The sequence below is a fragment of the Anolis carolinensis genome, unplaced genomic scaffold, assembly GCF_035594765.1.
Source record: "Anolis carolinensis isolate JA03-04 unplaced genomic scaffold, rAnoCar3.1.pri scaffold_8, whole genome shotgun sequence".
NCBI classification, from domain to species: Eukaryota; Metazoa; Chordata; class Lepidosauria; order Squamata; family Dactyloidae; genus Anolis; species Anolis carolinensis.
This window is the reverse complement of record NW_026943819.1, coordinates 702591-722905: the sequence shown is the minus strand read 5'-3', so window position 1 is coordinate 722905 and position 20315 is coordinate 702591. Positions and strand designations below refer to the sequence as shown.

Sequence of the window (20315 nt, the reverse complement as noted above, 5' to 3'; positions counted from 1 at the left end):
AACACCAATGGAAATCCCATGGATTCTGTGGATCAACTCAACTCCAGTTAGAACTAGAAATTGGATGTTAAGGCTTGAATCTACCTAGGGAAACATATATTTTTCTCCCATGCTGCTTGAACCCCTATTTGGCCCTGTTCAATTTGTGCTTGTCAACTCAATATTTTGGCACCTGACTGTAATTCAGAGTGAACAGGTACAATCAATGCCCGTTGTGTCGCGAGACAAGAAGTCATAAGGAAGGCGTTTCATGAACGCTGGCATTTATGACGGGCGGCCTGACGGAACCTTTCAAGGGTCGGATGTCAAATAAAAAGGGAAAGCGCCGCAACCCCTCTCCGCTCTCGAGATTTGTCCCCTGCCCCTCCGCCAAAACTCACGCCTGAAGTCTCTGAAATAAATCGTCTGTCTGTTGGGATTCAAGAGCTGGATCACGGAGTCATCGCTGTTCTTGACTCTGCAGCTGATGGTGGCCACCTCCCCTTCGACCACAGTCACGTCTTCGGTCACCAAGTTCTGTCCGTCACCTGAAAATGGGAAGAAAACAACGTTAGCCTGCATGGCATCCACATAGTCAATCCAGAGGGCAAGTCACCCAAGAACTGCAAGAAAATAGCAAACTATGTCATTTGTATCCAGAGATGAGCACCGCCTCCAGAAGCCGGAAATGAAAGGAGAAGCCTTTGCCTTTGTTTGTGTGTCTCATTGTATGTGACTGTAAAGGCACTGAATGTTTGCCTATGTCTACTGTAAATGCTGTAATAAGCAGAATATAAATAAAGTGTATTCCAAATACCAAATACAATGAGAGAAGAGTCACTATTTCTCCCCATTGCTATTCTCTTTTCAACTTCCCAATGAGGTCAACTATCAAAGGTCTCTTGAATGATGAAAAACCTTCTCAATGAACTATCTAATGGAGGAGAAAGTTGGCGCATGACCTTGAGCCTAGATATAACGGTCAAGGCAATCCTTTTCCATCAGCCAACCTCATGCCTCCAGGTAGAATCACCTGCCTGTCTTTTCTGACACAACGCTCTCCATTGCTCAGTGCAACACACATCACTTCTGTTTGTGCCAAGCTCTTACAACTCGGTAAATCAATGTCGGACACGCAAAAACCGAGGCCCATGCATTCTTAGGATCGGCGCTGTTAACTGCATTAGGCACCGCCAGGTAGGAGCTTTATGGAAAGGCTAAGTGGGAAGGAAAGGGGGAATATAGACACAATTATTTGGAAACTCTTTCTGCAAAAGCAGCGGCCGAAATGGTAATTCTGGTTGGCAGTTAATACTCAACGCTCAGGAAACGGATCCGGGTGGGTGAGGTGGAGGAAAGCGGGCGCCAGTTCATTCTCAAAACAGTGAAAAACGGAATAGTTACTTTGCTTAGGGAAAAGCAAGCCCAATCTTGCCTGAATTATCCACAAAACGGGGGATTTAATGAGACCGCAGCAAAAATACACATAGACAAAGTGATAAGAAAAGGAAAGAACGGGATGGAGAAAACCAAGAAGCACATCAAAGGTCCCACTGCATCTGCTCAGCTTCACAGCCAGTGGCCTTTTTGCTGGTCCCCTAAAGAGTCTCCTGGGGATGCTCGAAGAAAGGAAGAGGCGGAAGGCAGCACCCACACATGCATCACATCTCTGTATTTCCTCAGCTGGTCTCTCCCTCTTTTTCTCCTTACCGCAGCCTTCTTTGCCTCTGCCTCATTTCCCTGACTATGGAACACAGACCTTTATGTAAATGTGCTTTGACGCTGGGAACATTCCCTCTCTCTCTCTCTCTCTCTCTCTCTCTCTCTCTCTCTCTCTCTCTCTTTCTTCTTCTTCTTTTTTACTCCAGCAGTTTATCGAAGACCCAATTATGCACTCCCAGACCTAGCAGAAACTGTGCTGACTATTAAGTACCTTGTTTACAGCTCCATTCTTTCCCTCAAAGCTCCACACATTTTTGCCGCAGAAGTGTGGCTGCGCATTGGCGGCGGGAGGAGAGTTGGCAGAGGACGGCGGCCTAATAGGGAAGCGCCCAGCGCCTGCACGAAGAGGGAAGGACAGCTGTCCCATGCTCAGACGGGAAGAGGGAAGCCACTGCTCCCATGACAATATGGTCCCGGTCCTAACAAGATGTTCTCATGCTGATACTCAAGCTTTAGCATCTCTTGTGTGATGGCGACGCTTTGAAATGGCACAGCAGCCAATGCGTTGTCAGTAACAAGTGACAGATTTTGCTGGTTTCCAAGTGCCCACATTTGCTCATTTCCATGCAACATCTGTGCAACTGCAAATTAACACCATGGGCAAAGAGGCAAGCAAGACTAATGCTTCACCCAAGTGGGGGGACGGACTAAAACCAACTCTGTAGCCAAAGAAGCAAGCAAGACCAACAATTGGCCAAGGAGGTAAGCAAAACCAGTGCTTGGCCAAAGATGGAAGCAAGACCAACGCTTGGCCAAAGAGGCAAGCAAGACCAATGCTTGGCCAAAGATAGAAGCAAGACCAATGCTTGGCAAAAGGGACAACTAAAATCAATGCTGTGGCTGAATAGGCAAGCAAAACCAATGCTGTGGCCAATGAGGCAATCAAGACCAACACTGTCAGAGTAATTTGCAGCGCAGTAGTAGTTGGATGGAATCAGTGGAATGCAGAACGAAGTGACACCCAGAGACTATATACAAAGTTTTACTATATGCAGTAATAATCAAGACAAACAGACTTGCAGACAATGGACGAACACAGGACTCTCACTCTAAGCAGACAGAACTCGACTCAACTCAGAACAGAACTGAACAGAACTGATGCAGTCAGTAATGCACACACACTTGTGTCTGGACACTCCCCAGTTCCAGCCACACATCAAGGTCAACACAGCTTCTTAGGAATTAACTCTTTCCAGACTATGTTACACTCTGGATGATGCAATCAGTATGCAATACAGGCAAGACACAAATTTCATTTAAACACTACCAATACACAAATCCCACATTAACAAACACTTGACCAAAGAGACAAGCAAGACCAACGCTTGGCCAAAGATGTAAACAAACCCAATGCTTGGCCAAAGACGTAAGCAAGACCAACGCTTGGCCAAGGAGGCAACTAAAACCAACATTGTGGGCAAAGAGGCAAGAAACAGCACAACGAAACCCAAGATTATAAACCCTTTCCCATGTGGGTTGCGGTGTTTCACACTCAAAGTTGGTTGTGGTCTTTAGTGATACATGGTATGGCCCAAATTCCATTGGAAATACGTTCCTGGACTTTGTGTGATATGTGAAACTGTGGGTGACAGCAAACCCAATTGAATGATGGGCCTCTGGATGCCATAGAGTTGCACCGGAGGATGTAGAAAACGAGAGGATGTATTTTGTCAGATATGAATAAACTGCGGATATGGTAGATACGGGAGTCTTACTGTGTTATCTGCCAGCTCCTTGGCCAATTAACCACAAAGAGAGCTTTGATGGAGAAGGGATGTCCAACAAAAAGTATATGAACATGCATTCAGACATACACAAACACAGCAATTATATTATTATTGCCTGTAATATATATAGAGAGAGGAAAGGGTCTTCAAGACACATAAACACATCGCTGGCAACAAATTGAAGCCATTAAGATTTGATTTCCATCTCTGTAATGATCAGCATATTCTTTTGAACATTTGCTTTTTAAGACAATCCTATCTTTTAATTCATTAAGCTCGTTCTCTCATTTACGGAGCTTTATATCAAATCAAAATCCTATTTGAATTAATCAGAATTATGGCGGAGGGGGCGAAGTAATTTAGAAATAAATGATCTGAGGTTCAAACCATTCAGGCTTTTGATTATGAAATGCCGCACGATTAAAACCAGCCAGAGGATGTCTCGAGCGAACGCCGCCAATTGAGGCCGGGAGCCTGGGATTGCTCCTGGGTCTGCAGCTCTTTTAGAGGTTCCATCACGGGTCAACGTTTCTCATTGAACCCAAAAAAAGCCAAGACATTTTGTATCGACGTAAGAATATCTGCCGAGAATCAAAGCCCAGATTGCTTCCATGGAACGTGCAGACCTCAACTTTGGATTAAATTATAAACCAAACTCAACTATAGTTCAAAAATGATCTCCCATTTGATTGACCATCACTTGGTTGGATGTTCAAAATCACCCAAAATTGTCCAGGGCGGTATTTCAGACAGTGGACCCATTGCTTTGTGATGCTTCGCTGAACGCAAACTAGGTTCCATGAACAAAATGATTAAACATCTTGGGTCTAAAATTAATAAGATACGGTTTCGTATCTAGGTTTGGTTCTCCATCTCCAAGACCATCCCATTATGTATAGACATGAAAAACACAAGCGTTCCATAACCCAACTTTCTTTCCTACCCAATCCAAAATACTTCTGGTCCCAAGCATTTGGAATAAGGAACAATCGATGCATATATTCCTCTCGAGCAATGCATTGCATTCCCTTTGGAAGATAAAGCTGGCCCACACACCGTTTGGTTTTGCAGAAGTTACAGTCACCTGCCTTTCTAACTTAGCCTTGAGACCTTGGTGGTTTCATTAATGGTCTTGAAGTTCATATTGTCTTCCATAACGGGAGACTTTTGCAGGCAGGCAGGCAGGCAGGAAGGAAGGAAGGAAGGAAGGAGGAAGGGATGGAAGGAGAGAAGGGAAGAAAGAGAAGGAAGAAAGAAAGAAAAGAAAAGGAAAGAAAGAGAGGGAGGGAGGAAAGAGAAAGGCGGAAGGATGGAATGATGGAAAAGGAAGGAAAGAGAAAGGAAGGAAGGGAGGGGAGAGAGAGGGAAGGAAGGAGGGAAGGAAGGGAGGGAGGGAGGAAAGAGAAGGAAGGAAGGAGTGAAGGAAGAGAGGAAAGAGAAAGGCAGAAGAATGGAATGACAGAAAAGGGAGGAAAGAGGGAAGGAAGGAAGGAAAGAAAGAGAAGGAAGGAAGGGAGGAAAGAGAAAGGCGGAAGGATGGAATGACAGAAAAGGAAGGAGAGAGAAAGGAAGGGAGGGAGGAAAGAGAAGGAAGGAAGGAGGAAAGGAAGAGAGGAAAGAGAAAGGCGGAAAGATGGAATGATAGAAAAGGAAGGAAAGAGGGAAGGAAGGAAGGGAAGAGGAAGGAAGGGAGGAAAGAGAATGAAGAAAGGAAGGAAAGAGAAGGAAGGAAGGAAGGAAGGAAGGAAGGAAGGAAGGAAGGAAGGAAGGAAGGAAGGAAGGAAGGAAGGAAGGAAGACAGCAACTTCAGGGGCTGAAATCTCCACCACAATCCAAGCTTCCCGATTTTAATTTGTTGATCCATATTTAGATTGGCCTTCAGCAGCTAAGAAGTGGGTGGATTCGGGGAAAAGCACAACGACATTTGCGGCGAACGCTCTCCGCAAACAGGCCTGCCTTGTTGATACTGGGACGGATATAGACAACGCCGGCGCAGCCCGGCCCACGCAAAAAGCTCATTCTGCCAATTCCCCATCACGGAAAAAACAACTCCCTAAAATACTAATAATAATAAGCAACTGTCAATCTATTTCGAATGGTGGATTTGGAGACCGCAGACCCGCTTAGCACATCTGAGGCCTCTGCATGACGCCATGTTCGTTTACGGAGCGGTAACTGGAAAGCGCCGGCGATAAATATGTAAAGTATACATGTAAGCAAATACACAAATGGGGTCTAATTAGGCGATGCTCTGCTCCGAACCAACCGTTTCCGTGTCTAGCGCTCAACGCCGCAAATCGCGGCTCTTTCAACTTTCCTGCGCGAAATAACACGGGCTCGCATAAACGAACTTCTATCACCAAAGGTACACAAACAGTGTGGGTGCATTAGCATCTTAAGCAGAGTCGGTATCTCATATTCCGTATGTACTTAGACCCCAAGGGGGGCACTTAACTCACGAACGCCAACAACGCTTTAGTGTGACGGATGCATATTTTCCTAAAAAAATACACAACACAAGCATTCGTAGAACTCAAAAATCGCTCGTACTCGGCTGGCAGACTGCTACTCGCTTGCTATTCCTAACAGCTGCAATATATTCGGTTCCCAAAGAAAGGGAAGGCCTGCTTAAGCTACGGATTTGGGAAACTACAAATCCCCTTTCATACAACGGAGATACATTTGTGCTTTGTGTGGCCAATGCAGATAATCGATCTGGTGAAGCAAAGCAATTTCTAAGTACTTCTTGGTGCAACTGATGCTCTTCTTCAACTACAAAGATATGGATGTGATGAATAGGCCATGAAAAGGAATGTTGATGTTAACCTGAATTGTAGTGATACGAGGGAGCAACAACTACTAGTATTAGCAACTCAAATCAATCATGTGTTGGGAACCAATATAGTGTATAGACTCCAATATACAATAGGCTCCAATATGTACTATCTTGGTACCCAATGCCTGTTTGATTTCAACATCACATGCTAGTAGATAGGTGATTCTCAACCTGTTTTTGGCCTTCAGCTCCCAGAAATTCTAACAGTTGGTAAATTGGCTGAGATTTATGGCAGTTGTAGACCAAAAACATCTGGGGACCTCAGGTTGAAAACCACTGTAGTAGATGGTGCTATTGGAGTCAATTGTATATTGAAGTATACAGTATTTGAATTTCCAGGATTTGAGTTTCTGCTCAACTATGGAAACCTATTGGGTGACCTTAGACAAGGCACAGTTTCTCAGCCTTAGAGGAAGGCTATGGCAAAGCCCCTCTGAACAAATCTTACTAATAGTGTACAAGACCGTGATAGGTCTACCTTAGGGTTGCTATAAGCCAGACTTGAAGGCACACAACAACAACAAGAACAATAACAACTATTACTAATGACCAAACTAAGTTTTTAATAGTTGTCCATCCTCCTCTCACTTGGCCTGTGTTGACTTGGTTTTTACAGCAGAGATGAAGGTAGAGTTGGCCCTCCGTATCCACAGATTTTGCACCCACAGGGTCAACCGTCCATGATTTGAAATATATACACACACACACACACGCACACACACGCACATACATACACACACACAGTAGAGTCCTGGTTATCCGACTTCCGATTATCCGATACACCGTATTATCTGACGTGCCGCCATCTCGACCCTCTCGGCAGGTGCCCGGTCCTTGGAGAGGCCTGTTGCGTGTTGCTGTTTTTCTAGGCAACAACACGCAGTGGGCCTCTCCAAGCCGGGTGCTTGCCGGGAGGGAGGAGACTTTTCCCTCCTGGCAAGCACCCGGCTTGCTGGGAGGGATAGTAGGGCCTCCCTATTATCCAACAGTTTCGGTTATCTGACATTTAGCCCACCCGTTTATGTCGGACAACCGGAATTCTACTGTATATATAAAACTTGACTTTACCATTTTATATACCACTGCATATAATGGGATTTGGGTATCCGTGGAATTAGGTATCAATGGAATCAAACTCTAATGAATGCCAAGAGACAACTACATGTATGTTTGTTTGTAAGAGTTTGGAAGAAACAACTAGAATACTGGTTGCATGCATTTCAGTGAGGACTCATTAAAAGACCCTGTGGTAAGTTCACCTTAAGCTCGCCATAAGTCAGAAATGACTTGAAGGAACACAACAGCAGCAGCAACAACAACCAGCACAAACCCAACAATAACCTAGTGTAACTCTGGAAAGGGACTATGCATTTGTTTTTTCCAGTCTTGCATATCAATCCAAAGGTAAAACCTGGAGGTGCGGAGTTTCCCCAGATTTGGCATTTTCGAGCGTTTTCTTTGGCATCTCTTCTCTTGTATTGTTTCCCTTCTTTTGTGCCGAGTGCTCGACCGACCACGAAGATCCTGGAGCCAATAAATTGAGACAATAGACCTTAATTGTTGTCAAGGAGATATTATTATGATATATACGTAAGTGCCCATTTAGCTGATGGAATGCAAAGCATCCACTTGTTACAAAGCTACCATCTGAGTGTGTATTTAAACTATTGTCACGCCGGATCATATTTACTATGTCTTGTAATGATTCCAAAGGAGCCATTATGGCCTATTATGCAGCTTACATATTTAAACTGCATGGTTAAAAAAAAGCTTTTGGAATTTAAAACTAATCAGAAAGTCTGCATAGTGAATATCTTAGCTCAGAAGATAGGATTCTAACTTAACCATCTTTTTAAAAAAACACATCACAATAGCAGATTAATAAAAAAGAAGACAACGACAAAGAAAGCTCGGAGATTATGATGTGTTCCATTTATGTGTAATTAACTTTAATTGAGGAAAAATCTGTGCATCATGAATATCAATCAGGGCCATTTGAGTTCTCTCCTTCTCCAAGGCACGACTCCCACATAAGTTTGTGGTGATTCTCCAAAGACAATCCAGTCTCCTCTGGCCAACATTTGCCCACAAAAGCTCTCCAAGCTGAGATGGTCAGCCATGATGGCTTCTTAACATATACGAAATAAATAAGTAACTTGGGAAAGGCATCCCTGGTATTCTAGGAGGCTCAAAAGTGGCCACGAATGGGAACTCCCTGCTAATAATGCGTGAGCTTCCAGCACTTACTGGATTTACTTTCCACTCCTTCTGTTCAGGGCTAGCATCACAGCTCAACCTACTCTTGCAGGGGTGGAGGACCTATTAAAACGGTTCTAGCTTTTAAGTCTATTTCATACAATATTATTAAGAGATGCTTCTTTTTAGAACCAAGGAATATGGCGAAGGCACATGGAGAGGCTTCATTACTGCTTCAAACGCCAAACTGTGAGGCATCAAACCCTTTGCGAGGATTCATCCCCGACTTTCAGCACGGAGCGAGAATCCTATCCTAATCTAATCCCATTAGCTTCAGATGAACAACAGCCCTCTGTATTCAGTCAAATGATGTGGTTTACATCTGAGGAAGCTTTAATCGCCCAGCAAACTAAATTAATGGCAATCATTGTCAAATTAGGTGTCGTTGTTGCCTTCTGAAAGCCCCGTGCCTTTATCTTGCGTGGAAAATTGTGCATGAGATGGAGAAACCGAAGGCCTTGTTGACAACACAGAACTAAAAACGGAGCCTTAAGCTTCTTGCGGTCCTTGTTTACTGTGAGTTTGCCAAGGGCTTCCAAAGGTTGCAAGAGGTTACAAGAGATTAAGAGATGGCCTTCGCGATTAAGGTCAAGGGTGGCGGTGGATATTGTAGGAGCTGTAAGCGCGGATGAAGGGTCAGCCCAGGACACAAGGGATTACGTGGACTCGGGTTTTCTCTTAAGCAGATCTCTCCCCAATATAGGCATATGCGATCGATTAGAAAAATGTTTCAAAAGTCATTACAAAACTGGTGGGTGCTGGTGCTTCATTTCTAAAGTGTTTCTAAAGTATAGGTAGTAAACATTTCATTACTATAATGAGGGTAACAACATTTAGTTACTTTTTTCATTAAGTAATTAAGTGGGGAAATCTCTGAGGCTCATTTCTCCCTCATTTTAAAAACGATCGTGATGTAACCTGCTATAATTGTACGACACATTTTTCACTGTCAGTCCACCAAGTTTCAGAACATTACACTCACCCAGTAATGTTTTGGAAATTTAATTTTTTTAAAAAAAAACAATATATACACACACACACACACACACACACACACACACACACACTATAAGAGCTCTCTACTTTAATTTTTATATACAACGCACAAGACAACCAGGGCATCTTTTTTTAAAAAAAAAAAACTTTGGGAGGCTTTTGAATATTACAGAATCTTAACGAACATGATTGGTGAGTTTTCTGATTCTAAAATCCCCCATCTCTCCTGCATGTTTCTAATATCGATTCGTATGCACGAATTTAACAAATTTGATGCAACTTACGAGGAGTAACAATATTTTTACACATCCCTAATAATCATGAAGAGCCTTGAATCCTACTGGTATCTATTAGGGTTGTGCAAAAAGGCAGAAATCCATTCTGTTTTCGGTTCTGTTTTCGGATGCCCCCAATGCTATAGGATCCTGGCAGTTCGAGGTCTTTTGCCTTCTCTGCCAAAGACTGGTGATGCCTCTCCAAACTACAGATCCCAGGATTCCATAGTATGGAGCCATGTGGTGCCAAACTGCATTAATTTTACAGTGCAGACGCACCAACAGAGATAGAGAGGGCCTAGTGTTGGGGCAGATTACTTCCAAAGTGGGACGAGTCAAACGCCCTTGTAATATTTTGCAAGTTTTCTTTAAGATTTCCTGGCCGTAAGAGAGTGGAGCAGCCCACATCTGTATGGAAAACTGTTGGACTATTTTTAAAAAGATGTTCAATTTTGTTTTGAAAAAAGGAAAAGAAAGCAAGGCACTTTTGGAGAAGAATGGACAATGGGTGGTAATTGTGCTGACAATATAAGGCATTTCCTTTCAATAGAGTTAATTTAGTGACATCTGTTTGTGGTCGAGGGAATAAAAGGGACTATTTAAGACAGGGCTGTCAGCAAGAAAACATCCACACTGGGGGCCTTCGATGAGCCTCTTCCGGCCAAAATCCTTCGCAGGCGCCGGGAAGAAGGGAAGAACCCCGCCTCATTTGCTCAAGCCCTTTCCCATATGCAACAGAGATAGTAGTGATAATAATAAGTAGAGGAGGGGAAAAGACTAGATGTTTTCCAAAGCAAAAATGCTGAGTTGGTTTCCATGTTTTGCAAGGCAACTATACCTAGTATTTATGTCTCCCCTCCCAATCTCTGGAATGGAAACCAAAAGTCATGATGGCCATCACTCAAGGTGGAGAAGCCGAAGGAAAAGAAGAAAGGACTATGTTCATCCATGGGAGATTTCTGGAGTGTTCAAAGCTCAGAAAGCAATATGGAACTATAGAAAAGACACAATGTCGTACGATAAGACTCAACCATAGTTGGCTTAATCCTACTGTAATTGCACTTAATCAACCTTGTGTGATAAAGACCTAGAACTTGGACTGGAGAAGCACAACGCAACCATGGGACAGGCACAATGTCATATGATAAGACCCAACCATAGTTGCCTTTATCATACCGTAATTGCACTTAATCAACCTTGTGTGATAAAGTCCTAGAGCTTGGACTGGGAGAAGCACAACACAACCACGGGGACAGGTACAGCATCATATGATAAGACCCAACCATTGCACCTATATCCTGTTGTAATTGTGCTTAATCAACTTTGTATGATAAAATCCTAGAGCTTAGACTGCTTAAGGACACTGCAACAATGGGACAGACACAATGTTGTATGATAAGACCAAACCATGGTTGCTTTTATCTGATAGTAATTGCGCTTTATTAACCTTGTGTGATTAAGTACTATAGCTGCAGAAGTCAATTCGGAGCTCTAGTAGGACTCTTCTTAGTTTCTTCAACATGGAATCTCAATCTATGCAACCTACATGAAAAGCAACCCACCCCCACATTTCTCTCCTGATGCTTATGTTTTGGGAAATATTCACTACCACTCCGTTTTGGAAGCCGGCCATGACAACTCACACTTAGGAGATAAGAGTCAGTCTAGCAGGACAAACTAACTTCTTGCAACTCAAGTGTCTTCTCTGGGAAGCAATAAGGGCTATTCAAGTTACGCCGCTACACCTCTTGCACAACACATATTCTAGCCTCCTAAACATCCGGATGAGGGCACTTGAAAGCACAGAAAAACAGTTTTCTATGAGTCACTGCTCTTTATGAAGGCCTTCTTTCCTCCCTTTCTTCTCTTGAAGCTGCAAGTTCTGAGCAGGAAATAAGGTCGAAAAACACATACGGCCGACCACCTTCTCAAGAGAAGCCTTGCTGTTTGTTTTCTTCTCGGCCCCTGCAGAAATAATCTACCTGTGTCTCATACAGCAGGTAGGTCTTTCAATTAAAACCCTCCATCTAAAACATTATCACAAACACACCATGAAGATGAAAGTGTGCGTGTGTGAAGGTGAGGCGCTTTCCCCCCTGAAGACAACATCAACCCCTACGTTCGTCTAAGACGACATCTTTAATCATTTTGAACGTATGTCTAAAGCTATTAAAACGGTAGAATTCCAGAAGTCCTTAAACACGACTGCAGAACAAGAATACATGGGTTCAAATGCTGCAGCATCACACAGGCAGGGACAGCATTTCAGCCACATGGACATCAAAACAACTACGAGTGGCATTAGATCCTGATTTATATATAAATCTGGAATTTCTTCACATTCACAAACAAAAAATCAACCTTACAAAAATCACTGCTTGGGATCCTTAAAAAACCCATTCTGAAAAAAACCCCGATTCATGCCAATGCCTTTTTGGCGTTACCCAGAAGTAATATCTTTGGGCATAGGACAGATCTTTTGGCACACCAGAGCATTTTATAGAAATAGCCAGGCTATGGAAAACAAAGAGTCTTGCAGGCCTTTTGACAAGTTACATGTGAAAGGGATCTTGGAGTCTTCATGGACCATGGGATTTGGGGCTGCATCAAAGGAGCATAGTGTCCAGATCAAGGGAAGTCCTGGTGCCCCTCTCCTCTTCTGCTTTGGTCAGATCTTCTCACCTGGAATAATAATAGCCCTGGATCCCATTCTGGGCAAAGCAATTCAAGAGAAATATTGACTCTAAGCTGGAAGGTGTCCAGAGAAGGGCAACTAAAAGGATCAAAGGACTGGAGACCATGAATCCCCGAGAAGCGTCTTAAAGAACTGGGTCTGTTTAGCCTGCAGAAGAGAAGGTTGACAGGAGACAAATATAAATATGTGAGATGGTGTCATAAGGAAGAGGGAGCAGGCTTGTTTTCTGCTGCCCTGGAGACCAGGACTCAATGGAACCATGGGTTCCACCTGAACTTTAGGAAGAACTTCCCAACCATACGAAGAACTGTCCAACGATGGAATCCTCTGCCTCAGAGTCTGGTTGAAGCCCCTTCTTTGGAGGCTTTGAAACAGAGGCTGGATGACTGTCTATCAGGGGAGGCTTTGATTGTGCTTTTCCTGCCTGTCTGAAGGAGGTTGGACTAGATGGCCCCTGGGGGGTCTCTTCCAACTCGATGATGCTAAGTGCAAGAAAGGGGACAGAGGAAATTCTTTTGATGAACCGCCAGGAAGACAGTGCGGTGCCCAACTGCAGGACTTGGCCATAAATCAAGGGCTCCCTAATAAGCAGCAAGGATAAATTAGGTGCGTTTGTGGCTGTATGAGGTTTTCTTTGAGGTGGGAGAGGGGTGATTCATTGTTTTCAAAGAGAGTTGGCAGCCGTTGGGTTCAGTTCAATGATTTTTTTTGGTCTTCAGAGGATGGCGGAGCCCCCGCCCGCCTCAGATGTTTACCGTACCTGTTTCAAGGGCATTCATTAGGGCCGACGGTCCGCGTGATGGCAATTTGGCTCCTTCCGCATCACCTAATTCATCCCTCCTGCCAACCCGAGATGCCAAGAGCCTTCCAAAGCAAGGCTCAGATCAGACGTGATGCACAGGAAGGCTCTGTCTTGCAACACATCAGAAACGCTCGCGGAGAGCATGTCACCATCCATTGACATTACTAGAAAGGTGTGTGTTTGTGTTGGAAGCAAAGACGAAAGGAGAGAAGGTAAGAGAGAGAGAGAGAGAGAGAGAGAGAGAGAGAGAGAGAGGGCACACACACTTCTGTGAGGAGGCAGGAAAGCCTATCTTTCATCCCTGAGACAGCTGTAAACAGATGATAATAATCATGCCGAATAATACCGCAAGGTGAAAATTACTCACATTTCTCATGAAGAAGCCAAGTGGGTTTGGATTATTAGGCGAAGGGGCAATTTCTAACCTGAAAATTAGGTTTCAGTGACGCAGACGTGTGAGTTGACAGTGATGGGTTATTCGCTCCATCAGTCCGCCATTAAAAAAAGCAGAACAAGGAAGGCACCAATACAGGAAGGACTGGATATAGGAAGCACAACTTGACTTCCAGAACTGACCCGAGACGAAATGGAATGGACGGCTGCAGGCTCAAAAGGATGAGAAAGTGGTGGCTGCACACCTCTATGCACATACTGGATATGATCCTAGGCTGTATTAATATGAGTCTAGTGTCTAGATCAACGGTTCTTAACGTGTGCTCTGCTGGGCCCTTGGAGCTCCACAAAGCATACTGAGGAGCCCATGCTTGTTTTCTGCTGTTCCAGAGACTAGCATTCAAGCAAAACTTGAACAGGAATACAAAACAAGAACATGCACAACTTCCAGAATTCTTGAATCCCAAAACCAAGACTTGAAACAGGAACTAGAGAATGCAGGCCTAGCCATACCTGAAAGCCATGTTGCCTGAACTAACATCGGAGTGTCCATTAGCTCCTAATAAACAGACATGAAAGCATTATGTCTGCCCTGAAATTTCTGCTTCCCACAAAGTCGTGTTGATCTATGAAGCTATCTGCTCTAATCTACAAATGTGCCTCCTTGCTGAGGTCAGTATCACCAGGTGCTTTCCCATGAGTGTTTCTCATCAATTTGTCTTCGCCAGACTCCTTAACTAGAGCGGATGATTCCAACTCCTGTGCCTGGCCTTGAGGTTCAGAGGGAATTACATTCCCAGGCCCTGCATCCGTGCCTGCATCACTTTCTTGGCGTGCATCAGAAGGAATCCCAGGAAAGCCCACAATCCAGTCTGACTCTAAGTCATTAGGGAACCCATCAGCCCCTGACTGTTGTGACTGCTGCTGAGCTACAACAGGAAAACAGATTCCATATAAACATTGAGAAAAACTTCATGATTGATCAGAGCTGTTCAACCATTGAATACGCTGCCTGAGAGTCTGGTGGAGACTTCTTCTCTGTAGGTGTTTAAGCAGAGGCTGGATGGCCATCTGTTGGGCGGGCTTTGATGGGAGTTTCTTTGGATTGGATGGCCCTTGGGGGTCTCTTTCAACTCAATTCCATGAATCTATGATACTCAGCTATCTCCTGCGTCTTTGTTCAAGAGCTGCTAATGGGAACCTATCCATCCCAGTCTATCAGCCCAGCCACAAATCAATTGCTTAGAGGCAGCAATTCCATTTCTCTGACATGAGCCAATTGGCCGATAAAACATAGTCGCTGCTGCTTTGACTTCGACCAAAACGACAGATCTCCACGAGTGTTTGCCTCATCAAACGCCTTGCAGATTACTCACAATCTCACCTGTGCATTCAGACAAGGCAGAGTTGCATAAATAATACATCTGGTAGCCTTTAATGTGCCACGTATCTCTGATCCCTCCTTCAATGGGAAATATAATCATGGTTATTGCAGCGAGACAAGGACAGGTTGCGGAGGGATGCAACCTGTCCAGGTGACACTATAATAGGAGCACTTCTAGATAGATAAAAGCAAAGCAGATCTGAGTTGAGGCTTCGTGGAGTAAATAAAGCCCAGGATAACAGAGCAGAAGCCAGAAAAATGGACTTGGAAGCCCAGGTTTTGGGACTTTCAGCTCTTGTGTTGTTCTCAAATCTACCCCAATCTGCTGCCATGTGGCTTCCTTGGGGCTCACGGAACAGGTTTCTGACCCACAGGAACCCATAGCTAAATAGATTCAATGCATATCAAGAAGTTTTGGACGAGGTGAAGAGATCAAGGGAGAAGATGTTGTTGCACCTAATAAATGTTGGCTGCGCACAAAACTCGATCTCTCCAAGTTCACGAAATTCCCATGAAAAGAGAGCCGCCGTTAAGAGTAAGAGGTTGTGGTAATTGCGACGCCGCTTGAAATGGCTTCGGGGCCATTTGAAAGCTCTCGCAAGACGCCCAGCCTCAACGTCCAAGGTTTGCAAAGCAAAGTCAGCCTGGGCTCTGCTTATAATGCAAGAATTTATAACATCACGGCAGGGCTTGCACGGCCCTCTTGGGAGAAGCAAAACATAAAACCGATAAGGGATCATTTCCATAAAATCCAGCATGTTCAGCGGCAGCAGCATCATAAAAGTCCACAGGCACGGCTCAGATCGGGAGGCCTTGAAACAAAAACAGTTGGTATTGGTTTTAGTAGGACTTTCTTCAGGACCATTCCGAGTGCTCCGAATCACCACAACCAGCTTTCTGCTCATGATGGTGCTGACCCGGTGAGAATTTCAGACATTCCTCCCTAAACTACAAATCTCAGGACACAGCCACGGGATTTTAAGTGGAATAACACTGTCGCGTGATAATGTCCTCCGTCCCTCAAAGCTCCACACAAGGCCAGCTCTATCTAGTTTTTGTGTATGAGGTGGAAGGTGTGAAGGTCTGTCTCCCTACAACAGAATATATTCCAATGGGCGTCTTCCCGGTTTCCTGTATGCTTAGATTCATGACGCATGTGCGTGTTCTTTGGGCTCCATTCCCGCGGTGTTCCCCTTGCAGCACCTCCTTTCTTCCTCCCATCATGGCTTCCCAACCTGCTCCTCCTGAAGCAGTGCCCAACCCGATCGACATTAATCCCCATCTTTTTCTCCGCCGCAATTATCCATTACCAGCATCAAGCCATATCAAGCTCAGATTTATGACCCCCTCGGCCGTGTTGTGATGAGGTGTCATCCCCGTCTTTCTCTTTCTCTGATATTGATAGATAATATTCTACGGCGCTGCATCGTCTGCCCTTTCAAAGGTTACAGCCAGTAGATATTCCAGAATCAATACGGATCTTATCTGTCACAAACCTTGAGAAAAACACACACAACAAGAAGATCTTTACCAGGGAGAACGCCTGCGGCCCGACCAAAAAGGGGGCTCTCGGGGTGGAATTCAAGAGGACCGCGACTTTGCATTCGGTGTTTTCAAGCCTAGCGGGAAGGAGAGTAAGATGTTTTATGGCGGATGACAAGTTCGTGTCCTCTGATAACAGCGGCAACGCGGGCTTTGTTATTCATAACCGCCCCACCAATGTTTGCAAGGTTAGGGAAGGTATAAAAGGATAACAGATGTGTGTGAGTGTGTGTATCTTCATCCGTGTGGTTTTCTTACCCTGCTCGAGAAAGAAAAATGCACATCCTGGGCATAACGCCTTCCAAAACCCATTTTTCAACCCAAGGAGGGAGGGATGAAAGGAGTGAAGGGAAAAGTTGTCCTTGCAGCCCACTTACCTTCGCAATAGTATGCAAAGGGGATGCTACCAACATCTATAAATGCCTGGGCGAAGCTGTCAGCTTTTAGTGGGAAAGGAATATAGAATGAGATGGGAATAATCCATGGAGATGCCTCCAGGTCTAGAGACCACCTCCTTCACAAGGGACAATGGGATAGTTTACGTATATGACCAAATATAATAATAATAATAATAATAATAATAATAATTTATTTATTTGCTACATTTATATTCTCACCCCGAAGGGGACTCAGAGTGACTTACAAATTAAATTTACATACAATATTATATAATTAGTACAATACTGGTAATAAATTACTATATTGTACTATATGAATATATTGTAATATTATTAGTAATATTACATGTAAAATGTAATATACAATTAACATAAAGACCACCTCCTTGCACCCCCAAAAGGTATCTTGCCCAACACCACTTTATAAAGTGCATTTACACTATAGAATGAATGCACTTTGGACCCAAAGGGAGATGTATTTTTACAAGGCCTTCTCTGCTAAAGAAGCCATAGCACCCAGCCATGAGACTCAAAATAGCATCAAACTGCATTAATTCTATGGTGAAGGTGCAACCTATTCACAAGTTTTAAGGAACCCCTTGAAGATAAAAGACCGTCTAGGTCAGTGGTTCTCAACTTGTGGGTTGCCAGATGTTTTGGCCTTTAACACCCAAAAATCCTAACAGCGGGCAAACTGGCTGGGATTTCTGGGAGTTGCAGGCTCCACTGGAGTAGAGGAATCAGGGCTCGCTTTAGGTTGTCCTGGGATGGACTAAGCTTTTTCCACTGTACTTAGAAAAGCAGGTGCTCAACTTTTCATCAAAGTGAATGTAAAATATTCACACTGACCCATGAATAAGTCGAACCAGGGCTGATTTGTTGACTAACGTTCCTAGACTTCTGCATAAGTCTTGCAGTTTTGCAGAGTCAAGAGCACTCACAACGACACGCCCAGTCTCTCGGGCCAAAGATGCTTCCCATTAGCACAAACCACTGCAGGTCAATCCTTGATCTTGTATCCAAAAATAGTTCGTTAAAGCACATCCTTAGCCAGATATAGATGCTGCCGAGAGGGTCTGGGATATGACTCAGAGCCACTGGGACCCAACTGGCTCATGAAGACGCAAGCAAGAGGTAGACTGAGTTTCTGGCGAACCTTTGACGCTATTCAATGACATTGCTGCGTGAGTCTGAAATATCAGAATGCAAAGGGTTCTTGCAATGTACTGGAGACTAACCAAAAGAACGAAATTAGTAGTAAACATTTTCATAGATTACTTCATCAGATTCATCTAACGAAGTTGAAGGAAGTCAATGGAATCTTATGCTTCTAACATCTTTCCTTCCGTTAGTCTCAAAGATCCTACAAAATCTCTTGACATTATGTGGGTCAACCACCAGTTGGGCTCCGAAGACTTGCTTGGATCTCCATCACTTTCATCCTAGGTCCTCCATTGCAATTCCATGGTTAATTTCCATTGGAAGTTGGCCATAGAGTCAACTCTGAGGTCTTCCATTGCAATTCCATGGTTAATTTCCATTGGAAGTTGGCCATAGAGTCAACTCTGAGGTCCTCCATTGCAATTCCATGGTTAATTTCCATTGGAAGTTGGCCATAGAGTCAACTCTGAGGTCCTCCATTGCAATTCTATGGTTAATTTCCATTGGAAGTTGGCCACAGAGTCAACTCTGAGGTCCTCCATTGCAATTCCATGATTCATATCCATTGGAAGTTGGCCACAGAGTCAACTCCTAGGTCCTCCATTGCAATTCCATGGTTAATTTCCATTGGAAGTTGGCCATAGAGTCAACTCTGAGGTCCTCCATTGCAATTCCATGGTTAATTTCCATTGGAAGTTGGCCATAGAGTCAACTCTGAGGTCCTCCATAGCAATTCCATGGTTCATATCCATTGGAAGTTGGCCATAGAGTCATGCTGGAGAACCTAGTGAGGTGTTCCCTCAGGTACAAAAAAGGTTTGCTAATTCTTGCTTTCCACTTTCACAAAAGTCTTCTGCCCATAACCTCAGCAGATTTCCCAACTGCATGAACCAACACAGATATTACAAAATCCGAAATGCTTCCAGCCCCAGGCATTTGGAATACTCAACTGGCCTTCCAACAAACCTTTCTAATTGGTGTTTTATGAGTTTTCTTTTCATCCAAGAAGGCCACGTCTTTTGCTCCGCGTCTCATTTGATTGCCTGGCCGGCGTCTTCAAGCAAAGAAAAGGTAGGAAAGAAGCCAGGTGTTTTGCATGCCAACCGCAGCCCTTTCCCCCAACGGTCTGTAATCACTTTCTGACACAAACTTTTATTCATACTCTCTGGCAATTTTTTCCCTTCTCTGCTCTGATTTTACGTGAATCGTTTCTCTAAGCAAACAATTACGGGCTGCATTCCAGGATTCTTCCCGAACGGGAGGGGAAAAGGCCTATTCCCACCCCGCTATCTGAAATTGAAAACATTGCCACTCCGGGCTGTAACAAGCTAATTTATACATTCACAAATGTAAGCCATTTCTTGAACACTTTTAACATTCATAAGTTTGACAGATGTTCCTGACAGAACATCCTCTGCAGCATCCCAATCTCCCGAAACCCAAATATCTTTATTTCAGATGACGATACAAGATTGAATACTGATAAAACAAGAAGCCTGTCTTAAATAATAATAAAAGAAAGGAGCCAAAGAGAAAGGAAGGGGAGAGAGGGGAGGAGGAAGGAAGGAAGGGGTTCTCCGTTATCTGCCTCCAGGTAGAGATTGCCTATAACCGTCTCCCATTCTGTCAATACTCCATTAGAGCTTCAAAATACAGAAACAAAAACAGAAGCATTTCAAGTACAATCGCAATACAGTGCAACTCAGAGATCGGAAATGCCACAGGAGACCCCTCGTGAGAGCTTTACAGGAGACCTTTTTGATGGCGAGGAGGATAACGAGGAAGAAGAGGAAGAAGATGACATTCACCGAGTGGGAAATGCTCAAAATCATTAGGAAATCTTTACCAGCTTGAGATTCAGGCATTGTTAGACGTTCAAGCTTTGACTCTCAATCCTGGGGAAAAGGTGAAATATAAATTGTTGTACTCTTAGAACACCTTTTCACCCAGCACCACACAGAGTCCAGTAGTTACTAACTTCAGCTGTTTATTTACAAAGCTCGTACAAAAGGGGGAAAGAGGCATTTCCCAAAAGGCAGCAGAAAAAGGTGCTATGCAACAGCAGTAGTCCATATATACAAAAAGATCTATAGTCCATAATAGGTACATGAAAATCCATGATGTCAAGAACATAATCATGAAAACAAGC

General features: G+C 44.0%; 1 protein-coding gene across 13 annotated transcripts in view; it reads right to left on the bottom strand.

The window, feature by feature from the left end:
- Nucleotides 1-20315, bottom strand: part of cadm1 (cell adhesion molecule 1) — a 266547-nt gene that overhangs the window by 68362 nt on the left and 177870 nt on the right. For all 13 annotated transcript variants that reach the window (XM_062961273.1, XM_062961275.1, XM_062961279.1 and 10 more), the window contains exon 2: nt 381-527. In XM_062961273.1, coding sequence (XP_062817343.1) covers nt 381-527 — 147 coding nt within the window. The remainder of the gene's footprint in view (nt 1-380; nt 528-20315) is intronic.